The following is a 23,061-nucleotide window of genomic DNA, read 5'->3' as shown; positions in this document are numbered from 1 at the left end:
TATGTATTGCACGCTCCTCCGGCAACCGATCCGGTGAAATAAACACAGTTTTGAAACACTGAAACAGTCTGAGTTCTTTAGCTTTTATCAGTATCTGATGAACGGTGCTAGAGCTTCCAAATGATACTTTGACAGCTCTAGGTTTTTCAGCAGATATATTCCCAATTCTAGCAGCTTCGAAGCGTGGCTTCTCTGCCATTTGTTCAAACACATCACCAATTTTATCGCCGAGTTTCTCTCCTGCATCCTCCTTGAGACCAAAATTCAAGACATTTCTGCTGCGATCTTCTTCAGCTACAATATTCTGAACTACTTTCTTCAAGTTCTCTGCCGTGAAAGTGGAGGTAGAGCTGGGGGAATGTTTTGACACAGCAGCACTGTAAGACTGAATCTCAGCTTGAACAGTATTCTCTACAGCGGTTTTAACAGTGTTTAACAGTTCTCTGGACTGAATCCAGCTTTTTAGTCTTAATATCTAAGAGTTTCCCTTGCAACTGAATAACTGATTTCTGAGCATTAGTAATTTAACTTTTCATTTCCTCTAATTTTGTTGTCACTTTTAGGAAGAGATCTTTATGTCCAACAATACCCTGAAACGCATCAAAAAGGTGCTTTACTAAAACGTCCTTGTTTGGTTTCTTGAACTTGTCTAATATATGTCTTAATTCATCATAGTTTATTGTCTTCATCACTTCCTTAACCCAACAACCGAGATCATTAGCAGCATCAGTATAAACTAGCCCATATATTATTCACTTGACCACATTGAAGAGTCCCGCTCCACATGTTCCATAATGTACTCAGAATTGTATAGCACCAGACACAAAGTAGCAGCTAAGTCGTCGTTAAATTGCGATAAGAGATGAGATAAGAGAGCTCAAAAACAGCGCGTATCAAAACTACACGCCACACACTACATTGGAACACTTCATTTCTTAATTAGTTAATTACTAATTGCTTGACACTAGAGATTATTGTTAAAAAATTGATGGAGGTGGACGAACAAATTGTATCAAAACCTTTAACAGGGACTTTCCGAGCCATCATTAATTCAAGAGACGAGATTACAAAGCTCCGCGATGAGGAAAACATGATTCACATCCAGATAAGTTAGTCTTTAACTTTAAAAAGTTTTTAATTTATAGGTTTATTCATTGCTCTCATGTTAATGGAATAGTTTACTAAACTTCCTGCTCGACAGATTGCACTGTACCAGATTCTCAAAAGACACCAGTAGCCTCACCTAGTTACCTCCCCTCGCCCTCCCAACCAGGAATGTGGCCTAGTGGACATTCCTCGGTTAACTCCAGTCCTATCTTACACGGAAATGGTGGGTGAACTTCCTGGCTTAGAGTTGCTGGATATTTCTTAGCATTAATTAAGTATATTTGATAAGGTTTTAGATTTTAAACTTTTAATTATGCTGTCGTGTTGGTGAGCTACTTGTTTTCTACTCATTGTTTCAGGATCGGTAGGTTCACACTCACAGACCAGCCGGACCTCTAGTTGGGAAGGGTCTCCGTTTGACATGACGACTGCGCCTAGCTGGGCACAGGAGATGCTCAGACAAGAGCAGAGAGTTACCGACTATTCGTGCAATGGTGTGTGGTCTTTACTCTGTGTACTTCTTACATCTGCTATAGCCTATACAAGACCTTATATAATTATGGTTTAATTATGCAAGATAACATATTTTTCGAATAGTGCAGCAGATTCTAACCTATTTTTTGAATACATTTTTGCATTGAAAGCTGGACGGTGCCAGGTGGTTCTAATGACCAATTAAAACATATAAAATAACAGTGAATAATCATCCCTCTGTTCAGGGTACTGCACAGTGCACACTATATGGTTCATGTTTAGTATGAACTCATTCCAACACTTCAATAGCCTAAAATGAAATCAAACCAAAATATTGCGAAAACTATGAAGTTTTGTGTGCTCATGCCTCATATGGAGCGAAAACAAGAAAAGCTAGTGCAAGGTGGTATGCTTAAACATTCACCATCTTTTTAAAAAAACCGCACACATACCACATCCACAACACAGATCATCACTCGATTGGCTTGTCGTTTGAGTGAATATTTGTCCCCGATCGTATGTAATGCAGTTTATCCGGTTCCATTTATCTTTTCTTCACCAGTTCATGAACCAGAAGCCTCTCCTGAGATCGCTCTACTTCGGAGCGATCTGGTCTCACATACACTTTGTTGAAAGTCGCTGAGTGGCGCAGCTTCTTGACTTGACATAGCACTTGATGGACAGCCGACAGAGCTGTGACTTGATAACGAAACCTTGACTGGGCGCTTCGGATTCTCTTTACGAATCTTTCTTATTCTAGTAGCCTGCAAAGCTGGTTTTACTTTTAGTCCTATCTCCTGGAATACCTCATGTACCCGCTCTTCAACATTCTCGTCCTTCTGTTCTGGCAGTCCTAATAATACAACGTTCCTGCTCTGATTCTCCTCTTGGACGACGGACTTGACCAATTTCTTCAGTGCAGCCGGATCTGCCAAACTATCAGTCTGGCAGACCATACCGCTCTCCGCAGCAGCTTCACTGTATGACTTGAACTGTTCTTTCAAGTTGCTCTCCGCCGAAGACTTGACCACAGTCTTTACTGCGTCGAGCTGCTTGTCCAAGTTGTTGTCGATAATCTGCTCCTGGAAGCTGATTACCCACGTCTGATTCTCGATTAGCTGGCTCTTGATGGAGCTCAGCTCAGCCTTCAGCTGTTTCATATTTTTTAAATTAAAACATTTTTTTTTCGCCTGAAACCGCACAAAGTGGAACGATTCAGAAAACAATAATGCAAAGTGTCCTTCATCGCACGTTTACACAATGCTGACGTCACGACAGCTGGAGCAGTGCACCCGACTTGTTCCATCGCTTTTGGTATCCAAGCAGAACATTTCCCGAGCAGATCCTCCAACTCCTTGTCGTTAACAGTAGCCATGCAATGGCTACTCAAATGATTTGTTATATAGTAGTGTTGAAAGAATTAAAACTGAATAATGAAACTCGAATAAAGTTCAACAATGATAATATCATAGTTAGTAACTATGATATTATCGTTGCGTAACTGTTAGTTACGCAATCCTTAATATTATATTATAGTTTTGTATCGAATCTGATGCAAGGAATATTATATCATTATTATATCAAGTCAAACATTAGTTTCAACTCTCCGTTATAAATATTAAATACAGAAATGTTTCAGTATTCATATCAGTGTGGAGTAGAGGACGTCTGATTTGTGACAAACAAGCAGACCTCCAAAACGGCCTCCTTATTTACAGGTTAATTATTAATTATTAATTATCATTATTATTTGTATTTCTAATGTATTCTGCAGAGTTGATGTTCAGGGTAATAGTCAATAAATATTGAAATATTGTGATGAACAACAGATTACGAGTAAATTCTCCCTCTCCCTCTCCCTCTCCCTCTCCCTCTCCCTCTCCCTCTCCCTCTCCCTCTCCCTCTCCCTCTCCCTCTCCCTCTCCCTCTCCCTCTCCCTCTCCCTCTCCCTCTCCCTCTCCCTCTCCCTCTCCCTCTCCCTCTCCCTCTCCCTCTCCCTCTCCCTCTCCCTCTCCCTCTCCCTCTCCCTCTCCCTCTCCCTCTCCCTCTCCCTCTCCCTCTCCCTCTCCCTCTCCCTCTCCCTCTCCCTCTCCCTCTCCCTCTCCCTCTCCCTCTCCCTCTCCCTCTCCCTCTCCCTCTCCCTCTCCCTCTCCCTCTCCCTCTCCTTTTCTCTCTTCCAGTCCTTGTGAGTTGTGGGTAATATCAAAATCCCTGAAATTTTCAGCGATACAAGCGAGGTAGACTTTAACATGTTGACGGAGGAGAAATGTAATGAGACTTACGGGAGAGGCTCTAGAAACGCAGATAAACTGTTCATATCGCAGGTAACTTAGATCATCAAGAAAAGGTAACTTTATCTCAGATCATCAAGAAAGGGTAACTTTATCTCAGATCATCAAGAAAGGGTAACTTTATCTCAGATCATCAAGAAAAGGTAACTTTATCTCAGATCATCAAGAAAAGGTAACTTTATCTCAGATCATCAAGAAAAGGTCACGTTGTCTCACCCTAACACTAGACTTAATGACAGGAAAATGTCATTAGATACTATCTTTTATCGTTATGCTGAAATGTGTGTGCAATGTTGTAGTATCCAATTAGAATTCACAAATCATGGATTTAAAAGTGACAATATGGCATCCATAGTCCATAGTTAACTGACTAATTGGTTACTGGAAAAATATTCCGTCATAACTGTGAAATTTTGATTTAGTAAACTTTATATTTGAAAATATGCTACCGCAACCGGTAGTTCATTATGGTGATTTCATATTTGAATTTTTACTACGGGTAGTACATAATTATTCCAAGATCTCTGCCAGGTTTTTATCTCATCATATTATCGAAGATAGCAGGTTGTAGTGTTTTAATTAATGACCGTATAATTATAATATGTTAATAAGTGATTATATTCCCCAGACGCTAACATCGGGAGATACTGAACTGTACCAAGCACTAAGGAACTTCAACCGAGGGATTGTCCTGTCCAGTGATCCATTCTACAACATTCTTGTTGAGAGACTCTGCGCTGTTCGGGCAAGTATTTTGGCGTTCTTTGAGGGTATTTGGGGATTTTGGCGTTCTTTGAGGGTATTTTGGGGCATTTTGGCGTTCTTTGAGGGTTAATATGTTTTAAAACCGTCTTACATTGTTAGATAACAAATGAGATGAAAAATAAGATAACAAATATGAAAACAGATTATAAAGAAAATTATTTCATATACAGGGGAGGCTAATTAAAGTCAGTACACATAAATTGGGGCTTATTTCTCTGTCACTTAGTGCTCATTGACATTGGGTGAAATTGTCCGGCAGCTATAATTCTTCCTGGTATAACTTGATTCCGTTTTACGTCATCTTTTCAGATCATATTACACATTTAATGACCTACTGTGATAATATGTTAAAAGTTTCTAGCATCTTCACAAACACGAGCATAAGCGATTCAATGTTGATTGGGTGATGTGTACTGACTTTTACCCCCCCCCCCCCTGTTTTACAAAATTAAATTGCTAAATTATAAATTGCGAAATTTGGTACAATAACGTTACATCGTAAACTGACTTTCTTTTTCCCTCGCAATTGTATGTTCCTTTATCACAGCTTTATGTATAGCTACAAGGTATACATAAAGTGGTCATGTTATAAAGACACCTCCCCTGACCTATGCCTAAACTGCTGTTCTAGTACTTGTTACTCACATTTCTTAGCCATTACAGTGATTTCATGATTTGGTTACCTAAGAGATCCTTGATAGAATTTCTGTAGTCCTTATAGATTATTTAAATGTCAATCTCTTGTCGTATGAGTTGAAGTCAAGAGGTCGCTTCACTCACAAGTTATAAGAGAGAAGTTTAAGTTGGGTATTGGCCAGCTGGTGATCGTACTGTAGTGCGACACATACTCTAGTGCGGCAAGTACTCTAGTGCGAAGTCCGAAAAAAACACCCTCTTTCGCACTACAGTACGTGTCGCACTACGATCCAGGTAGCGTACTCTAGTACGACAGTGTTGATCTTGAAGGTTTCGCACTAGGGTATGTTTCGAACTATGGTACGTGTCGCACTACAGTACGGGAACCTGGCCAGCTCTTGTCTTGAAGTGGTTGTTTTACGGGTGTCAAATTTCTCACTTAATGAGGATAAAATTGAATATGGGATTCTATGAGACAACGGACGTGTTTTTTGGGGACATTAACGGACATTGACAGACATTGGTGGGCTCAGACGGACATTGGCGGACATTGGCGGACATTGGCGGGACAAAAATTATGAGAATTGTTCGCACATGATTTGGACACAATATTTTCGGCTCATAATGATCAGGGTAGCATGAAACATGAACAAAAGTAGTTTCCAGAAAAATGTTGACTTAGAAAATGTTCGGTCCGAGTCATTCTCGATACGTACCTCTGAAGGCAGAGCTCCCGCTTCCGAGCTCGTATTGCGAAGGGGAGGCCTGGCTTCCGAGATCGCATTATAAAGGGGGACCCTCGAGTCCAAAATCGTATATTGAAGGGTAGGTGCGCGAACTTCGAAAACCGAAAAAATATTTGACTTACAAAATTATTCTGTCTGTCTGTACGACCACCCACCTGCAAATTTGATGAGAAGTAGGAAGCTGCAGGTTAACCATGGTAACAGTGTTCAAAAGCGACTAGTTTTGGCCGCGAATTTAATTGTGATCAGACCTCTCGGCAAATGTAGTGTGTTTCGGCATCTTAGTGACATAACTCACATATTTCTCTTAAGGGCCTACTTTTGGTTTTGTAAAACCCGACGTTGATTGCGGCAGTAATTTAACTTATGCTTTACTCCGTGATTTTTTGCATGGAGAATTGTGGTGAAATACGTGCATGTGCTATAGGGAGTATTGTAAAGAATTACTGACTAAAAAGGTCTAATATATATAAAAATGATGTACATACGAATTTACCTAAAATTTACTTACCCGCGAGCGCAAATACTGAATGACTATGTTGTATAGAAGTATCAAAACGTTATTGTAATAGTGTATTTGACGCGCGCGCGCGCGTAAGTGTTTATTCGTTGTGCGCGTATGGAAGGCGGGGCTCAATTTTATCTATAATTTCGGAGTATAAATAAAACATCGTATCATTTTAAACCAAGTTGATCTACTGCACAAGCAACTGCACAATATTCTAGTGTATTCTCTCACACTTTAAGTTAGTGAACTATATTTCAACTGGATTAATTATTAAATTTTATTCAGCCCATTTCGGACTTGCACGAGTTATAATTATTATTATTTTATTCAGCCTTACTTTGGACACAGTAATCACGGAGGAGCAAAGCAAATGCCGAGGCCAAAAGATCAAAACTGGGCGATCAATCCAGTTTACAGCTACATATCATTCCTCGAAATGGCTGGTTACGTAAGTAGCTCCTAATTCATCCTCAGTCCTCCTTCTTCTTTTGGATAAAGAGTTTTGCATTTGGTCGGAACTTCTATAGCTTATGAGTTTCTAACAGATAAGGTGTTTTTTATTCTGTCCTCAAAACAAAAATATCACTTTCGTGTAAATTAATCTTCAATCTTGCACAAATAATTCCAATGTTTGCACACAAATAGAAAATGATTTCAGTTGATGAACATGAAGCGTGTAGGAAGACCCACGAACGAGTCAGACAGACCAACAGCTATAACGTATATAGCTGTCGGAAAGGAGTGGACACCAAGTAAACCAATTCAAGAGCTCCCGCTTTTTATTGAGGTTCGTTTCCGGGTGGGAAACTCCTTTCTTACGTAATCACTGGGAGGGAGGGAGGGGGAGGGGCCAATGGCATATAATGGAGAATTACCCAAAGGTTTTTTCCATTTTCTACCATTGCATACAGTTTGCAAAACCTATTATTCGTCCGGAACTATTTCTTGAAAATCTTTTCAACTCTGATTATCCCTGTATAGTACTATTCTCAGATAGTATAGTACTATTCTCAGATAAAGCACGAGCGAGCAAACAACTTCCAGCAAGCAAACCTCAACTTCAACCAGGAAACAAGCAATCACACGTCTGGGATTGTTGTTAGCATTACAAATAGTCTTGATACTAGACAAGCTGCTGCTGTGGAATTTGATGGTACATATTTTGTAGTCCTTATTTTGATTTCTGATATATTCAAGCGGCCGGGGATTTTGTCTCAAGACAAGTACTGCTGGCTGAATTTTGTGTCTAACTAAATATTCGCTACATTTCACTTCCAGCTACATTTCTGTTGGAAGCTGTTTAATTTTGATGTGATCACTCAACTTCAGATATTATGAAGTTAATAGCTGAAGGAATGTCCCGTCTCACCCATCATAACTAAAGTCTCCCTAAAACACTAACTCATTTCGTTCCCCTCTCTCCTTTCAGACCAAATGTTAAACGAAATCACCTCCGAGATGCCGGACGTTGATTTTGAGACCAATATGGAATTTACAGAAATACTGCGAAATTGTGGAGTGAGTGTGGACGAACCTTTGTCGGTTAGATAGTTAGATAACTACGCTTTGTAATACGAAAATATTTGCCAAAACTCTCCTCATCTTTACGATTATTTAATCGGCTACGTCTTGATGACCTTAATTCCTTTAAAAAGCAAGAAAATTATTTTTGTATGCAACAAGATTTTCTTAGATTTCATTTGATTTTACGATGACCTTATTTTCTCTTAAAAAGTATATGCTATTGTTTTTATGCAATCAGATTTCATTAGATTTTATTTGATTTAAATGAATAGTTTTCATTTGATTCCATTTGATTCAAATATGTTTTTCAGTACTGTGCTTATTTAGTTTATTTTTATATTTCATTGCTATTTTAATTTTGATTTCCGACTACCGCTTAAGTGCAATCGTTACTAGGCTAAAACTAACTTAATATGTATTCCAGCACTATGCTTATTCAGTTTATACTCATTTCTATCATATCGAATAAAAAATAATTTTACAGAACATCGTTTTCATTCTTTAGAATCTGCAGTTAACGCGTGACACCAAGAAATAATAAAGAGTTGTAACGATTAATAGTTTGAATTTAGGGTCAAATAAGTTAGTAGTTCTGGCAGCAAAAATAGATTACAACCTTACATCAACAAGTTCACACATAAATTCGAAGTCAAAGAAGTCAGTAGTTCTGGAAGTAAAGATTAATAACAACCTTAAGATATCAAAGAGTTCGAACATCTTATCGCATTATCTAATCATCATCTTAACTAAAACAAACAATTCATCAGACGTTCAAGAAATACTGCCGATAAATTGGAACATAGCTGAGTTCGGAAATGTCAAACGGAACATGAGGCCCCTCTTTGGAGAATATCGCCAGTGCTCCTTGAGCAGCGACCCCGTTCGCTAGACTTAGTCTGTCATTAATTTGAACACGTGTCACAGGATCGTGAGCCAGCTGTGGAGCATTCCCTGTTACCATCTGGGAGGAACGGAGTGATTAGGTCGGGAAACGACTATTAACCCTCAAAAATAATTCAAGTTCAAAACTGTGATAAACCGTAAATATAGGAGTAAACGTTGCATAAATAATTCCCCTGCTATATTTATAAGTTACTCCCTTACCGGCCAGATAGTAGACTTCAGAACATCCTCCAGATGCTTTTTCATGAACTTTGGGTCATTCTTATCTGCTCTTCTCAGCTCTTTTGTCCGCTCAGCGAACACTCGTTTAAACAAGTCCATTAGAACAGGCTGGTCAGCCATCTGAAGCATCAACGATATCGTAGGATTAAACCGAACACCATTCTGACTGCAATCTGTTTCTTTGAGGAGGGCCTCTGCAATTTCTCGCCGGAATAGTCCAATTGTTTTGATGTTGAGTGTACTGGTTAAGATGGTGCTAGGCAATCTCGCTACCTCCTGGAGAGTGCAGCATTTTAGTGATGAGTGGTTTCAATTATGGTTACAATTTAAACGGTCCTGAAATAATCACAAGTAGTCGTCAAGCCCTGGATAGAGGATACTTTAGACGCTGTGAATATATGGTAAACATATGACTGAGGTAGAAATATAACCAAGTACAACAATTCTACAAAACAAACCTGCTCTTTAAAACGTGATATAGACGACACACTGATGTTTATCTGAGGTTTGCTGGGCCGCCCAAACGTACGCCGGGGAGGCCAGTTTTCGTCTACATCTATACCAGCCTCAAATGGTAAACCTCCGTACAGCGGCAGAGACTGAGGCAAAGTTATAATTGTAAAACCACCGCCTTTTTAATCTGATAAAATTTATAGTGATATTAGAAATGGTCAAATTTGTATGGACGTAAATCTGCTGAATTTGATCACTTTTATTTGAGTACATTATATCACATTTAGTTAATTGGTTCTTATCCCTATACCTGTGTCTTGTTGGGAACAGGAGCACCGTTAGATTGAAAAAGAGGGAGAAACGTCCATCCAACACAAGCTTCCACTAGATCTGAAGTTTCCTCGTTTTTGTAAACACAGCAGGCCTGGCAAATGAAATTATATTAGCTACATAGGGCTAAGTATTTTCAAGCATGGGACTAATATCGTGAAGATTGATGTTTCATTCAGTCCCAGCCTGTGTCCAGTTCTGTCTGTTACGGTAGCTAGAACTGGTCTGGTACTGCAAGATGGCCAGTGGCCAGCCACTAGCCAGGTGAAAAACATGTTAAGTAACACGTTGCGCGCGCGCGCGAAAAGTAATAAACTAGCTGCTGAAAAAGGTCATTTAATCAACAATTTTACCATGCGCTCTCCAAATTAATAGATGAATCTTTCGACAAATCTGTTCCAAATAAAAAGTTCGAAAATCGAGTGTTTTAGTAAATAACTTAGAATACATTTTTGATTTTCTCAAGAACTGACCAACAGAGTTTTCTTTAACTTTCCAGATAGTTTTACATGGCTATAAGACGGATAATCTGTGCGAGTTTAATCGAATTTCTATGTTTCAAACTTGAGATATGTCTTCAAACACAAGAAAATATCTCCAAATTGGCGGTTTCAGCGGAACGCAGGCATATATTTCGAGATCTGACCGACAGAATTTTCTTTAACTTTCCAGATAGTTACATGGCTATAAGACGGATAATCTGTGCGAGTTTGGTCGAATTTCTATTTGCCAAACTTGAGATATGACTTCAAACACAAGAAAATATCTCCAAATTGGCGGTTTCAGCGGAACGCAGGCATATATTTCGAGATCTGACCGACAGAAGTTTCTTTAACTGTCCAGATAGTTACATGGCTATAAGACGGATAATCTGTGCGAGTTTGGTCGAATTTCTATGTGCCAAACTTGAGATATGTCTTCAAACACAAGAAAATATCTCCAAATTGGCGGTTTCAGCGGAACGCAGGCATATATTTCGAGATCTGACCGACAGAAGTTTCTTTAACTGTCCAGATAGTTACATGGCTATAAGACGGATAATCTGTGCGAGTTTGGGCGAATTTATTTGTCCCAAAGTTTAAAGAAAATCTATCAGTCAGATCTCAAGATAATCGACTTTCGTCAAATATCGTTCCGCGGAACATATGGAACGGAAAGTCCAACTCTAAATTCCAAATACATAATTTTGAGTGCTTTTTTGATCTGCGACTTTTTCAAACTGTGCTGCAGAATAATTCACCTTGCACCTTGTACCCTCAGTTACTGACGCTTTACCTCAATAAGAAGTCCGACATTAGCATCACTGGACTCGATCCTACAGATAACTTTAGGAGTAAACCAACAACCGCTGTTCCTGACGAACTTCCACGTGTTAGGGTCAGCCGCGTTCCACACACAGTTTATCGTGTGAGCGTTACTCAGCAGAGACTCTTGACTGGACATCTTGGTGGTTATTGCCATGTGCACCTGAGTTATAGTTTATTATCAATCAATCAACTAACTTAGCGATGTCACAAATATATTTTTCTTCTTCATCGTAAAAGTAATCATACAGTAGCACAAGAATTAGGAAAAACCAATTATTTTGAAGGTTTAAAACTAATGTTTTGGTTTCCATACCCTTCTGGCGACTATGAGAGCTTTTGGTTTAGGAGGGGGCAAGTTTCTGACCATGTTAACGGTAATAATCCTGAACATTTATATTCATGAATGTTTCTAAGAAAAATGAGCAATTTTCAGGTGAGTAGAGTGTAAATTGTAAGGTTTAAAAGAAGTCGTCTTCTCCTATTGTGATAACCGATATAGACTAGACACTAGTAGTCAGCTACTTTGATGCTTAAAACAACTGTTTAAAATCAGAACATGTTTATTTTCAAATAAACAAAGAAAATGGAGAGACTGTTAAACTGACCTGTTAATACTAGCCACAGGTACAATGTTATTGTTCCTCATATCCCAGTGAAGATCTTTATATGAAATACAGGTCGCAGAAAGTCTGGGATGAAGCCATGTACTCAACAGATATGTTGAGTTATCTAAGAGGAATGCAATTATTAATTCACTCGCTTGAATCAAGTTTTAGAAATGTTTATTGAACTTGTTAAGGGAGAAAGCAAGATTTAAGACAATGGATCTATGTGAGTTTGATCTTACAATCAGTGATTAAAATACCCAATACCCATTAATTAATTAAAATACTCATTAATGAATAACTACCTCGAAGAAACCTCATAGTAGTAGAAGGTCGAGAACCAGTGTTGAGTAACAATGCAGATCGGAGCTGTTCAAACTTTACGTTTTTTAACATGTCCCGTACTTGTTTCGGCTTCCTCTTCTCCCTCATGGACTCCTCTAACGTCTTCACCTGGAGGAAGTTATGTTGATAATCTATCTAAATATGTACTACCTCATAGTGGCAGCAGAATAGTAGCCCCATAGTGCCATTGTTCGCTCCACCTAAGCCCTCTTAGTATCCTAACTTAGCAAACAGCATAGGACCAAAAAGCGTGTTTCCTATATAAATATATAACACGAATCTAGGAAATTATTACCTTCATGAAGTTACTGGGTATCATGCCCGACTCTCCATTCTCCAGATTATCTGCTTCCCACCACCCGTCTCTTCTCTGAGATCTCACTGCGAACTTGTCTCCTTTCTTAAACGACAAATCCCCTGACTCCTGTCCGATTAAGAATATGGTAAACAGTAAACACATTACGAATAATTTTATTACTTAAAATCTAAATGAGTTAATGAGGAATAATGTAATTTATAATAACAGAATTATTCATTCACACTTTTGAATCTACTAACTCACAAAAATTAGAATATCATTGCTTAAATAACTTGATCAATTAATAAACAACTCAATTAATTACGGGGAAATGCCATGAAAAGGTGGATGTGAGTTCTTATCACGACTAACCAATGCAGTGTAATTTCCAACAGCCTCGCAAGCAATGCTAGGTAATGTGCTTGTTGTCAGATCTTCTGTATCCTCATCTTCAGTGTATTCCTCTTCTTCTTCCTCTTCTTCCACATCTGAAGTGTGTAAAGGTTTGTTACACTCTTGATTAATTAAGATAAGTGAAATATTCACTAATAGCAAACTCGATTAGGTCTTACCATCTTCATAATCGTCATCATCTTCTTCATCGACATCTTCTTCTTCTTCTTCGTCATCTTCTTCTTCATCTTCTTCATCTTCATAATCTAAACTCTCCTCTTCCCCCTCCTGGAGTGTAGAGCATATGATCAGCGATTCAAAATTCAATGGAGCTGGGCAATAATTCAATGGAGCAATTCTATGGAACAATAATTTCATGTTAGTTATGGAAACAAAAAACATTTAATTATCATTATCTTATTGTCAACAAAATAATATAACATATATATTAAATAAGCAAACATTTTTACCGACAAATCTTGTTCTTCTGCCTTGACAGATCTGAAATAATCAGCTTCGTCCTCATTTGGTTTGAGTTTGTCGATTAGAGTAATGAGGGGGACCTTTATGTTCTCTAATCTGTTCACTTCCGCCTTGTTTCCTGATTCTTGCATTATTTTTTGTCTTTTTTCCACTTCTCGTAGATGAAGCTGTGCTTTATTCAGCATTTCTTCAACCTAACGGACAATCAGGTTGTACTGTCTATGTATTGAAACTATTTAAAAAACTACAGATATTGAGGTTTTAGCGAAGTAAGCAATTGGAGCTGTAAATCAAAAATTGACAGAGACTTACTAATGCCACATTGTTTTCTGAATGTTGGATATTCTGTAGTTGTTTCGTGCAAGATTTTACAAACTGACTAGCTTTTCTGAATACAGCATCATTTTCTTCTGATAATGACATCTTCATTTTCTATAGTGGAATGGATTAATCTGCTGTGATTTGACAACAGAACCTCAATGTCAATAGAAATTTTCGACAAAAAGTCTGTAAAATATCTATTTATATTATAAATAACTCAGTCAAAACTGTAAGCTTTCAGGAAAAAGTTTATATTAAAAAATCTTCCAATTTATTAATTAAAGATTTTAAATAAATTAGTTCGCTGCACGACAAAGGGGGGCCCTCCATTATTAGGGGTCAGATCATATGACGTATAATTAGTGATGTGACGTATAATTAGTGATGTGATCCACCAGCTATGATTTACAGAACATGTGAACTCTACCCCTAATCAAATTTACTGAATACTGAATACTGAATACTGAATACTGAATACTGAATACTGAATACTGAATACTGAATACTGAATACTGAATACTGAATACTGAATACTGAATACTGAATACTGAATACTGAATACTGAATACTGAATACTGAATACTGAATACTGAATACTGAATACTGAATACTGAATACTGAATACTGAATACTGAATACATTAATTATAATTTAATACATATCGTGCCCAAAAACTGAGGCTACAGAAAACAAATACTCGATCTTGCTAGAGTATGTGGAGTAAAATGAACAGATATCGTGGAGTTGGGTATGGCAATTCCTTCGCCTCTTAGCGGGTGTCTTGCCAACACTCAACCTGTCGATGTGAAAGTCAGTGATGACTTGCTGCTCTTTGATAGCTCTCACATACTTAAATCCTCTGTGAAAGCCCTCAACCATGTTCGAGGTTCGAGGGAACTCCGGATCCCGAATGATTCTGGCGAAATGGTTCCAGAATCCTAAGGGATATGCAGGGAGAAGCCTCACCTCACTGTCCACAATGACTGACCCAAGGTAAGTCTTCTCAAAATAATTCACTATAGACATTAGCTTAGGATAGTTTGTCTGTATATAGTAAGTTATTTCGTAGAAGACTTCCTCGACATCAGCCACTGGACACGAACACTTCGTAGGGAGTTTGTGCTTGCAACACCGCCAGGAAGATGTGAGGGCTGAATCCTTGTTCTTCTTCCGACAGTAGATGAATCCGTCAGAGTCAAGTAGCTGTTGAGATCCTGTCCGACCAGAGATGAATTTGGAGAAGGTAGGCATGTTGATAGAATGTAAGAATGCGATACTATTGTCTTTCATCTTTCAGTATATAATATACCTAAGAACACTTGATCGGCTCACTCTCCTTGCATGCCTTTGGCACGTACGTCTCACATCCCTTGATACGAAAACCCCCTTTAGCAAGAGCTCCCGTCCCTTATGTGATCTACGAGTCGAGCAGTCAGATCATGTTTACTTCTTAATGTACAGCTATGATTTACAGAATTGACATGTGAACTCTACCCTATATCTAGCTCATTTCTGGGTCTACTGATGGATCACATGGATGGATCACATCACTAATTATACGTCACATCACTAATTATACGTCATATGATCTGACCTCTAATAATGGAGGGCCCCCCTTTGTCGGCCTCCCAATTAGTTTCTAGAAATCATACATCACTAAGAGTTACTCATGCTTTTGAATTATAGGAGTGCGGATTGTCAGGTATTTCATTCATTCATACTTAATCAGTTTAAAGCTGTATACTTAGAACTCACTATTGTTTAAACTATGAAAGCAGAACGTAGATAATGGACAGTATACCGACGACAATACCAAGGACCCGAGTGCCGCATTGACTTTTCCGGATCCGTTTTTACCGAAGGCTTATCCACCAGTTACTCATGCTGCATGTATAGTCTGATAATATTTTGTTTTATCTCTAGCAAGCATTCTGTAAATTGGAGTGTCGTATTTATTATAGAAGAGCCAGCCAACCTCCGCATTATAATCTTTTGTGTGCCAAGTTCGTTTATATAAAATCTAAAGGTTTCTTTGGGAATAAAACTTTGAGAACCTCAATCACAGGGGGGCCTGAAACCAGGTTTTCGATCAAACGTCGCTTAACCCTGCCATTTGTATTTACTTGTAGCTAATCGTCACCGGTAGTAGTCAAACGTCTCCAAAAGCGATTGAAACGCTGCGCATTCATTGCGCACACATGTAGACCTAATATCTCTAAAAAGAGTTTGCGTCGGACGTACTTAGTATAATGTTTGATTACATCATAATAAAATCAACAGCATGTGGTCATTGCATTGGCAGCTAGCTAGATATGATGGGAGGTACGTTTTGCCATTTGAGCTGTCATATTATTATACCGTACCAGCCGAAAATTACATTATATATAAAGCATTGGAATAAATCACAAAAATGTGATAGGTGGATTATATTGATGCTGCAATTATATAACCATGTGTAATGCACGAGTTTCCATCGTTAATTTATAATTATAAATCATGATTTTGCAATTTGCAATTCAATTTATGATGCGATTTCAGACGCAATTCAAGATTTCGATGTGTGCATAGTGCAGCTAAAGTTATACCTACTTTTTATACCAGCACGGTTATAACATAATAATATATAAACTGAACTTCAATGCAATATACATTATACTATTGCAATCGTGTCTTGTGCCATCATCAGTGACCTTGTAAGCTAAGATGGTGATTCAAGAAAAATTCAGTCAAAACAGTGAAATTTGCAATTTGGGTCGCAGAAATCTGAATTCGAACTTACTGGGCCGCGCTCAGCCTGTCATTCCGCCTAATCTCTAACAATCTCTGAACAGCTCACTGTACTCTGTGCCAATGAGCACACTGCAGCTGCAGGCATAAGTGAATTGAAACAATCCTTAGACTCATTACAGCCATTGCATAATCCTGGCCCCTGCATTCCTCCCACCTCATTGCATCCAGGACCTCCTACTCAGCACCTTCGTTCTCCAGTCCCTACAGTCCCTGTGCAGCTACCCAATCATGAGCAGAAACCTGTGGAAATGTTCAAAAATGACTACAATGATCAGCAAACAGCAAATGATTTAGGTGAACTTTTTGTTAAGGACAGTGGTCACTTCAAAGTTGAGAACGACCGCTCCTGCCTAACATATGGGGAAAGGTATGATTACCCAGGTTCCAAGTCATCTGAAAAGCCACAGGCAATACCATCGGTTCTCAAGGAACTCATTGACAAAATCAATAATGAGTTCTGCCAGGGTGATCTACCTCAGATCAACAGCTGCTTAGTAAATCGGTTTGAAGGAACAGACAGCAAGCTACCTAGACACTCTGATGATGAGCCGACCATCCATCCAGAGTCTAAAATATTCACTGTCTCGCTTGGTTCTGCATGTCAGGTTTCTTTCTCGGACTCTCACACAGGCACTGATAAGCACAAGCAGCAATGTGACCCACGTTCCTTTTATGTTATGACACGTCATAGCCAAGCACTGTTCAACCATCGTATTGATGCAGGTGATATAGAAGGGCTACGTTACAGCATCACACTTAGATCCGTGAATTCGTTGAACAGAAATGCCACATGCATCATCGGGGATTCAAACACTGGAGGCTTGAAATTTGGTACTGATCCTGCTAAGTCATTCGGCAAGTGGTTACCTGGCAAACGCATCTTCGCTCCGGTCATTGATAGTATAGATCCTTATGTCACGTTGGGGTATAGAAACTGTGTAATATTGTGCGGGGTCAACGACCTCAAAAACGAAGAGGTCAAGAACCAACATGACATTGAACTTATTTATAATGCATTAGCTTCAAAGATTGCACAGATACAATCTGTCAATCCGTGTATACATGTTTTTGTTTGTCCAGCAATTTCCTCTAAACGTGCTGACTTAAATAGAAAACTTATATATTTTAACAGTTTGATTCGACGTAGGCTGCTCCCGTCCAATTTTGGTGTCAGTTATGTGGATGGATTTGATGAGTTCTGTGATAGAGATGGTCTACTTGACCGCTCTCTCTCTCTCGCGACCTCAACAAACACCAAAAACCAGACTTCCTTCACCTCAACTGGAGGGGACTAGCAAAGTTAGGTCAATTTATTCGTAACACTGTTCTTCTCAGGATTAACGGTGGTATCGACAAAAGGAAGAGGAGGTCCACAAGGGTAGACAGTAGATCCTTCAGGGATGTGACTGCTGGAAGAGAAACTGGTCCTGTTGTTCCTGCTGCTGCTAGTCAGGGTCACATGACTCCCCTCATTAAGGAGGTATGTCTTGTCTGTTCTAAGAACATAGTCATCGGCCAAACAATAGTTGAATGTTTCCACTGTGACTGCATAATGCACCATAAATGCTATCGCAAATCCAATACAAATAGCCAATCTAATGAGTTTTACTGTACTCGTTGTATCCATTTAGACAAGGTTAAATATAACCCATTTAAACTACTCACTGACGATGACGACAACGACAACAACCTAGACGAATACACAACCAAAATCTCGAATACTTTAAATAATTGTAACTCATACACTGCATCTGACCTTACCAATATTCTCTGCAACCAAGTAAAGAAACAATCATCTATTCTCTTTCAAAATATTGATGGAAATAAATCAAATTTTGACAACCTTGCCATTGAAACCAATAGGTACAAAACAAAATTCTCCGTAATAGCCCTAGCTGAAACCAACACTGGAAAAGAATTAAGCAATCTATTTCAGCTCGACGGTTATAATAGTTACTATCAGGACACAGCACCTAACAAACAAAAGGGCACTGGAGTAGCCCTTTATGTTGACGATAGATTAAATGCTACAGTAATTGAAAATATATCACAAGTCACAGAACATCTAGAAATACTTGTCTTATCATTAAGTAACGAAGATCAACCTGTTAATGTAGGTGTTTTGTATCGTCCACCAAGTGGCTGTATTTCCCAAGCTCTAGTTGAACTTTCTAACCTTCTTGATCACATGCCGAAGTTCAGTTATCTAGCTGGAGACTTTAATATCGATCTTCATGATAAAGATAACAAAAATGTACAAAAATATGAAGAAATATTGTTCAGTAAAGGATTTTGTCCGTTAATATCTATTGCTACTCACGAAAAACCAGGCTGTAAAGCATCTTGCATAGACAACATAATTACCAACGACATTGAGAATTTTATTACTTCAGGCACCCTAAAAGAACGAATAACTCACCACTCGCCTATTTTTAACACATTTAACTGGAATGTTGAAGTCAACTCTGGAAAAACTTCTATTAAACAGTATTACGATTTCTGTCAATCAAATGTTAACGGCTTCCTAGTGGATCTTGAAGATGAGCTTAAAACTAAAATAATCCATAACTTTACTGAATTCCATGACACTTACAAAAACTGCATCGAAAAATCGTTTAAACTAGAAACCCCGAAAACCTCTAAGAGAACTGTTACTAAGGTTAACCCTTGGATAACTCCCGGTCTCATTTGCTCAATTAATAATCAGCATAAACTCTACGAAAATTGGGTTGAGATAAGAAATAGAAAATGTAAACTCGGGGAAACTGATAACAAGGGCGGGATTTGCCAGTGCCCTGAATGCTCACTAAAACGTAGTCGCTACCTTATCTACAAAGAATACAGAAAAGTCCTAAAGAAAACACGTCAAACTGTGAAAACAGATTACTTCTCTGGTAAATTTGCAGAAAATAGCGGGAATAGTAAAAAGACCTGGGAACTAATAAATAGTATAAGAGGAAAACGGCGGCGTGAAATAAAGCCGCTGTTCACCATAGACAACGTTAAGATAACAAACAGGAGGATCATAGCAAACGAATTCAATAAGTATTTCGTATCATTGGCCTCTGACTTAAATACTGCTTACAATGAACTTGGTCAAATGAACATAAACAATCTACCTAGTTTCTATGACTATTTACCGCTCTCAAACACCTCCAGCATTTACATGCATGACTGCACAACAGACGAGGTTAGCAAAATCATATCTGAACTTAAGAACGGTAAGGCAAGTGATATACCAATTCATGTTGTAAAACAGTCCTCAAAAATAGTCACTTCTCTACTTACTGTACTGTACAATGAATGTATGAAAGATGGCATATTCCCAGATGACCTTAAGATTGGAAGGATTAGTCCAATTTACAAGAAAGATAACCAGGAACTCCTTGAAAATTATAGACCTGTGTCGACACTTGCAGTATTTGGTAAAATATTTGAAAAAATTATATTCAACAGATTATATAGCTTCTTTCATTCACAGAATTCCTTGTATGAAAACCAGTACGGATTCCGTAAAAATCATTCGACTAGTTATGCTTTAAATTACTCAGTTAACCACATAGAATCACGTCTCAAGAAAAAACAACACGTACTTGGAATATTTATTGATCTTAGCAAAGCTTTTGATACAATCTCACATGAAAAGTTACTGCATAAGTTAGAAAATTATGGGATCCGTGGAAATGCAAACAACCTTATAGCAAGTTACCTGTCGAATAGATACCAGTATGTCTCAGTATGCTCTCCAACAAAAATCTAGATCCTACCAAATTTACTGCCACAGCAAGAGCAATCCATTCAATTCTCTCTGTGAACGAACAATATACAGCCTATTATAAGAGCCCAGATTTCCACTCAAATACTGGCAAGTGCATAATGCTCTAGGAACTCAAAATAAACTCATGAACCATACAAATTTGATTTACTTAAAGAAAATAGCATTATATTATAACATTTCTATTTTATCCCTACACATTTGTAAATGATTAGAAGTGTGTAACTTAAATTATTTCAGAATTATAACTATTGTGAACTCAATAAAATAATTATCACTTTTGTATCCTTGTATCCTTGTATCCTTGTATCCTTGTCTCAGTATTAGGTGAAGACTCTGAGAAACTGCCCGTTGTCTACGGAGTGCCCCAAGGGTCCTGTTTAGGTCCCTTGCTGTTTATCATCTATATAAATGACATCCGAAACTCATCAATTATAGGAACGTTTATACTATTTGCCGATGACACTAACATATTTATTGAAGAAACATGTGTCAGAAGACTGTACGAAAAGGGAAATGAAGTTTTAGCATCTGTTTAAAAGTATATGAAACTAAACTTATTACATATTAACATTAAGAAATGCTGTTTTATCCACTTTAGACCGTCACGTGCCAAAGAAGAAGTAGAAAATGACGAGAACATATTAACTTTGAACAATGTTGTCATTAAAAAAGTCCAAGAAGCTAAATTTCTAGGTGTCATTATCGATGATCAACTTAATTGGAAAACTCACACACGGTCATTTAACTCAAGACTTAAATGTGAAGTAGGTAAGTTATGCAGAATACGACACATTGTCCCTAAACAGTATTATAAGGATTTATATCATACTTTATTCGAATCACATTTGGGATTTGGAATATCTGTATGGGGTGGTATTAGCAACAACCGACTCGAACCTCTCTTTAAAACACAGAAAAAGTGTATAAGAATTCTATTTGGGGATAAAGAAGCTTACTTAGAAAAATTTAGAACTTGTGCCCGGACACGACCATTTGGTGAGCAAAAACTAGGTGTGGACTTTTACAAAAAAGAACACTCTAAGCCCTTGTTTAAGAATCAGAAATTGTTAACTGTTCACAACCTGTATAAGTACACTTGTCTCTTAGAACTATTCAAAATTAATAAGTTAGAGGAACCATTATCACTGTACTCATCATTCAACAGGTCACCACGACGAGAGAATTATTTTATCACATCACAACCATCCTCACAATTCATCTACCAATCATCCTACATCAGGGACAAAAGGATTTCGCGATTATTTTGGCCAAAAATCGCGGTACCGCGAAATTTAACAGGCTATACATTAAACTATACATAAAATTTGTCGCGGAGAATGGGAAATTTCGCGATTTCGTACATGCCGCGAAATCCTTTTGTCCCTGTCCTACATGTGGAACAGCTGTCGACAAACATTAAGTAAGATAAGTTTTAATACTCCGACAAACGGGTTTAAGCAGAGGCGGCTATTGAGGGCGTCCAGGCGTCTGTGGACGCCTTAAAATTATTATCTGGTGGCTGGTGCTTAAAATAGAAATAGTAATTAGTAATAGTGTTAGGAAATAACAAATCGCAATATAAAGGTCTTCATTTACTATCATACGTTTTAATGTAAGCGCACGCGTGATCTTCGTGAAATTTTGTGTTGTAGGGAGTCCTGGACCACTCAGCCGCGCAGTTTTAATACATAGTTAATTGTAAACGTTACAAAGCACATCGTGCGCATCCCACTATAGGTAATCTATTATGATTTGCCTCGATTTGGGGGTCCAGGACCCTTTGCAATTTGACTGCTATATGATTCTGCGCGGCTGAGATCGTACACGTGTGGACTGGTGTCCTGTTTCACCCATGTTATAAGTTTTTGTGTTTGTTTGCTGTCGCCTGTAAAGTGTTACACATTACATTTACAAGGCCCTGTGTGTAATGTAATCGGTAGTTTGGAGGGATCAGCTTGAGCCGGCTCCCAAGCCCCCCTCCCCCCCCCCCCCAGTCCATCGATTGGACCCCAACAAAACTGCCAGCCAGCTCCCACGAGCCGCCTCTGGGTTTAAGAATACATTGAAAATTGCTTAATTTTGCCACAAATGAGCTCAAGTTTTGATTAATGTGATTTACTAAAATAACCACTTATATTTCCTCATACATGCAACCACTGCACTCCAACTAAACACATTATTTACCACAGTCCACACACCATACTCCACAGATGATATATATATATATATACACACAAACACACTAGTACCGAACAATTGCACTGTAAAACATGCTCACGATACACTCAAAATTGGAAATATTCAACGGCTCGTATATGAAACTTAGCGACTTACACTCAGTGTACACCCAGTGTTAACCAGTATTACACACTAGTAAATTCTACGTAACGCGCGAAAACAATAATTCTGTACCGTTTTCATTGTCACATCTCACGTCGACGGGATTAAACGCGCGCGCGCGTAACAACTTATCTTACTGCTAACTCAGCGACTAAACACACAACGACTTTGACAATTGACAGATGATTAAACAATTGTGAGTTATGACGGACTTAACTGTATGGGTCAACTACTGAAACTGTATTGTTTACAATCTTATTCATTATACTGGACATGAGATGACGAAGTATCTTAAGCAGCACTTTATACCCCCATTTAGAACTTGATTAGTCACGAACAATAGAATCATCAAAAACCAATACAATAAAACATCTTGATCAATAAATGCCTAGCAGCACCAGACAGCAGCCGTGTACCTTTTTCGACTCCGTGGAGTCCCTGA

The 23,061-nt window shown here is 38.4% G+C and overlaps 2 protein-coding genes across 4 annotated transcripts in view; both read right to left on the bottom strand.

The window, feature by feature from the left end:
- LOC134818284 (RNA-binding protein 25-like) overlaps positions 1-23,061 on the bottom strand; it is a 58,809-nt gene that overhangs the window by 13,003 nt on the left and 22,745 nt on the right. The window lies entirely within an intron of this gene.
- On the bottom strand, positions 8,398-13,818 carry LOC134818285 (nephrocystin-1-like). Its single transcript, XM_063827776.1, has 13 exons — positions 13,703-13,818; positions 13,378-13,584; positions 13,087-13,195; positions 12,887-13,002; positions 12,512-12,640; positions 12,177-12,324; positions 11,872-11,995; positions 11,580-11,649; positions 11,235-11,426; positions 9,940-10,053; positions 9,635-9,775; positions 9,156-9,452; positions 8,398-9,012 (listed from the first exon to the last, which is right to left on the bottom strand). The coding sequence occupies exons 1-13, from the start codon at positions 13,811-13,813 to the stop codon at positions 8,815-8,817; spliced, it is 1,956 nt and encodes a 651-aa protein (XP_063683846.1). The 5' UTR covers positions 13,814-13,818; the 3' UTR covers positions 8,398-8,814.

Source organism: Bolinopsis microptera, chromosome 7, assembly GCF_026151205.1.
Source record: "Bolinopsis microptera isolate Bmic1 chromosome 7, MBARI_Bmic_1.0, whole genome shotgun sequence".
NCBI classification, from domain to species: Eukaryota; Metazoa; Ctenophora; class Tentaculata; order Lobata; family Bolinopsidae; genus Bolinopsis; species Bolinopsis microptera.
The sequence above is the reverse complement of the archived record's forward strand: the minus strand, read 5'-3'. Positions and strand labels throughout refer to the sequence as shown.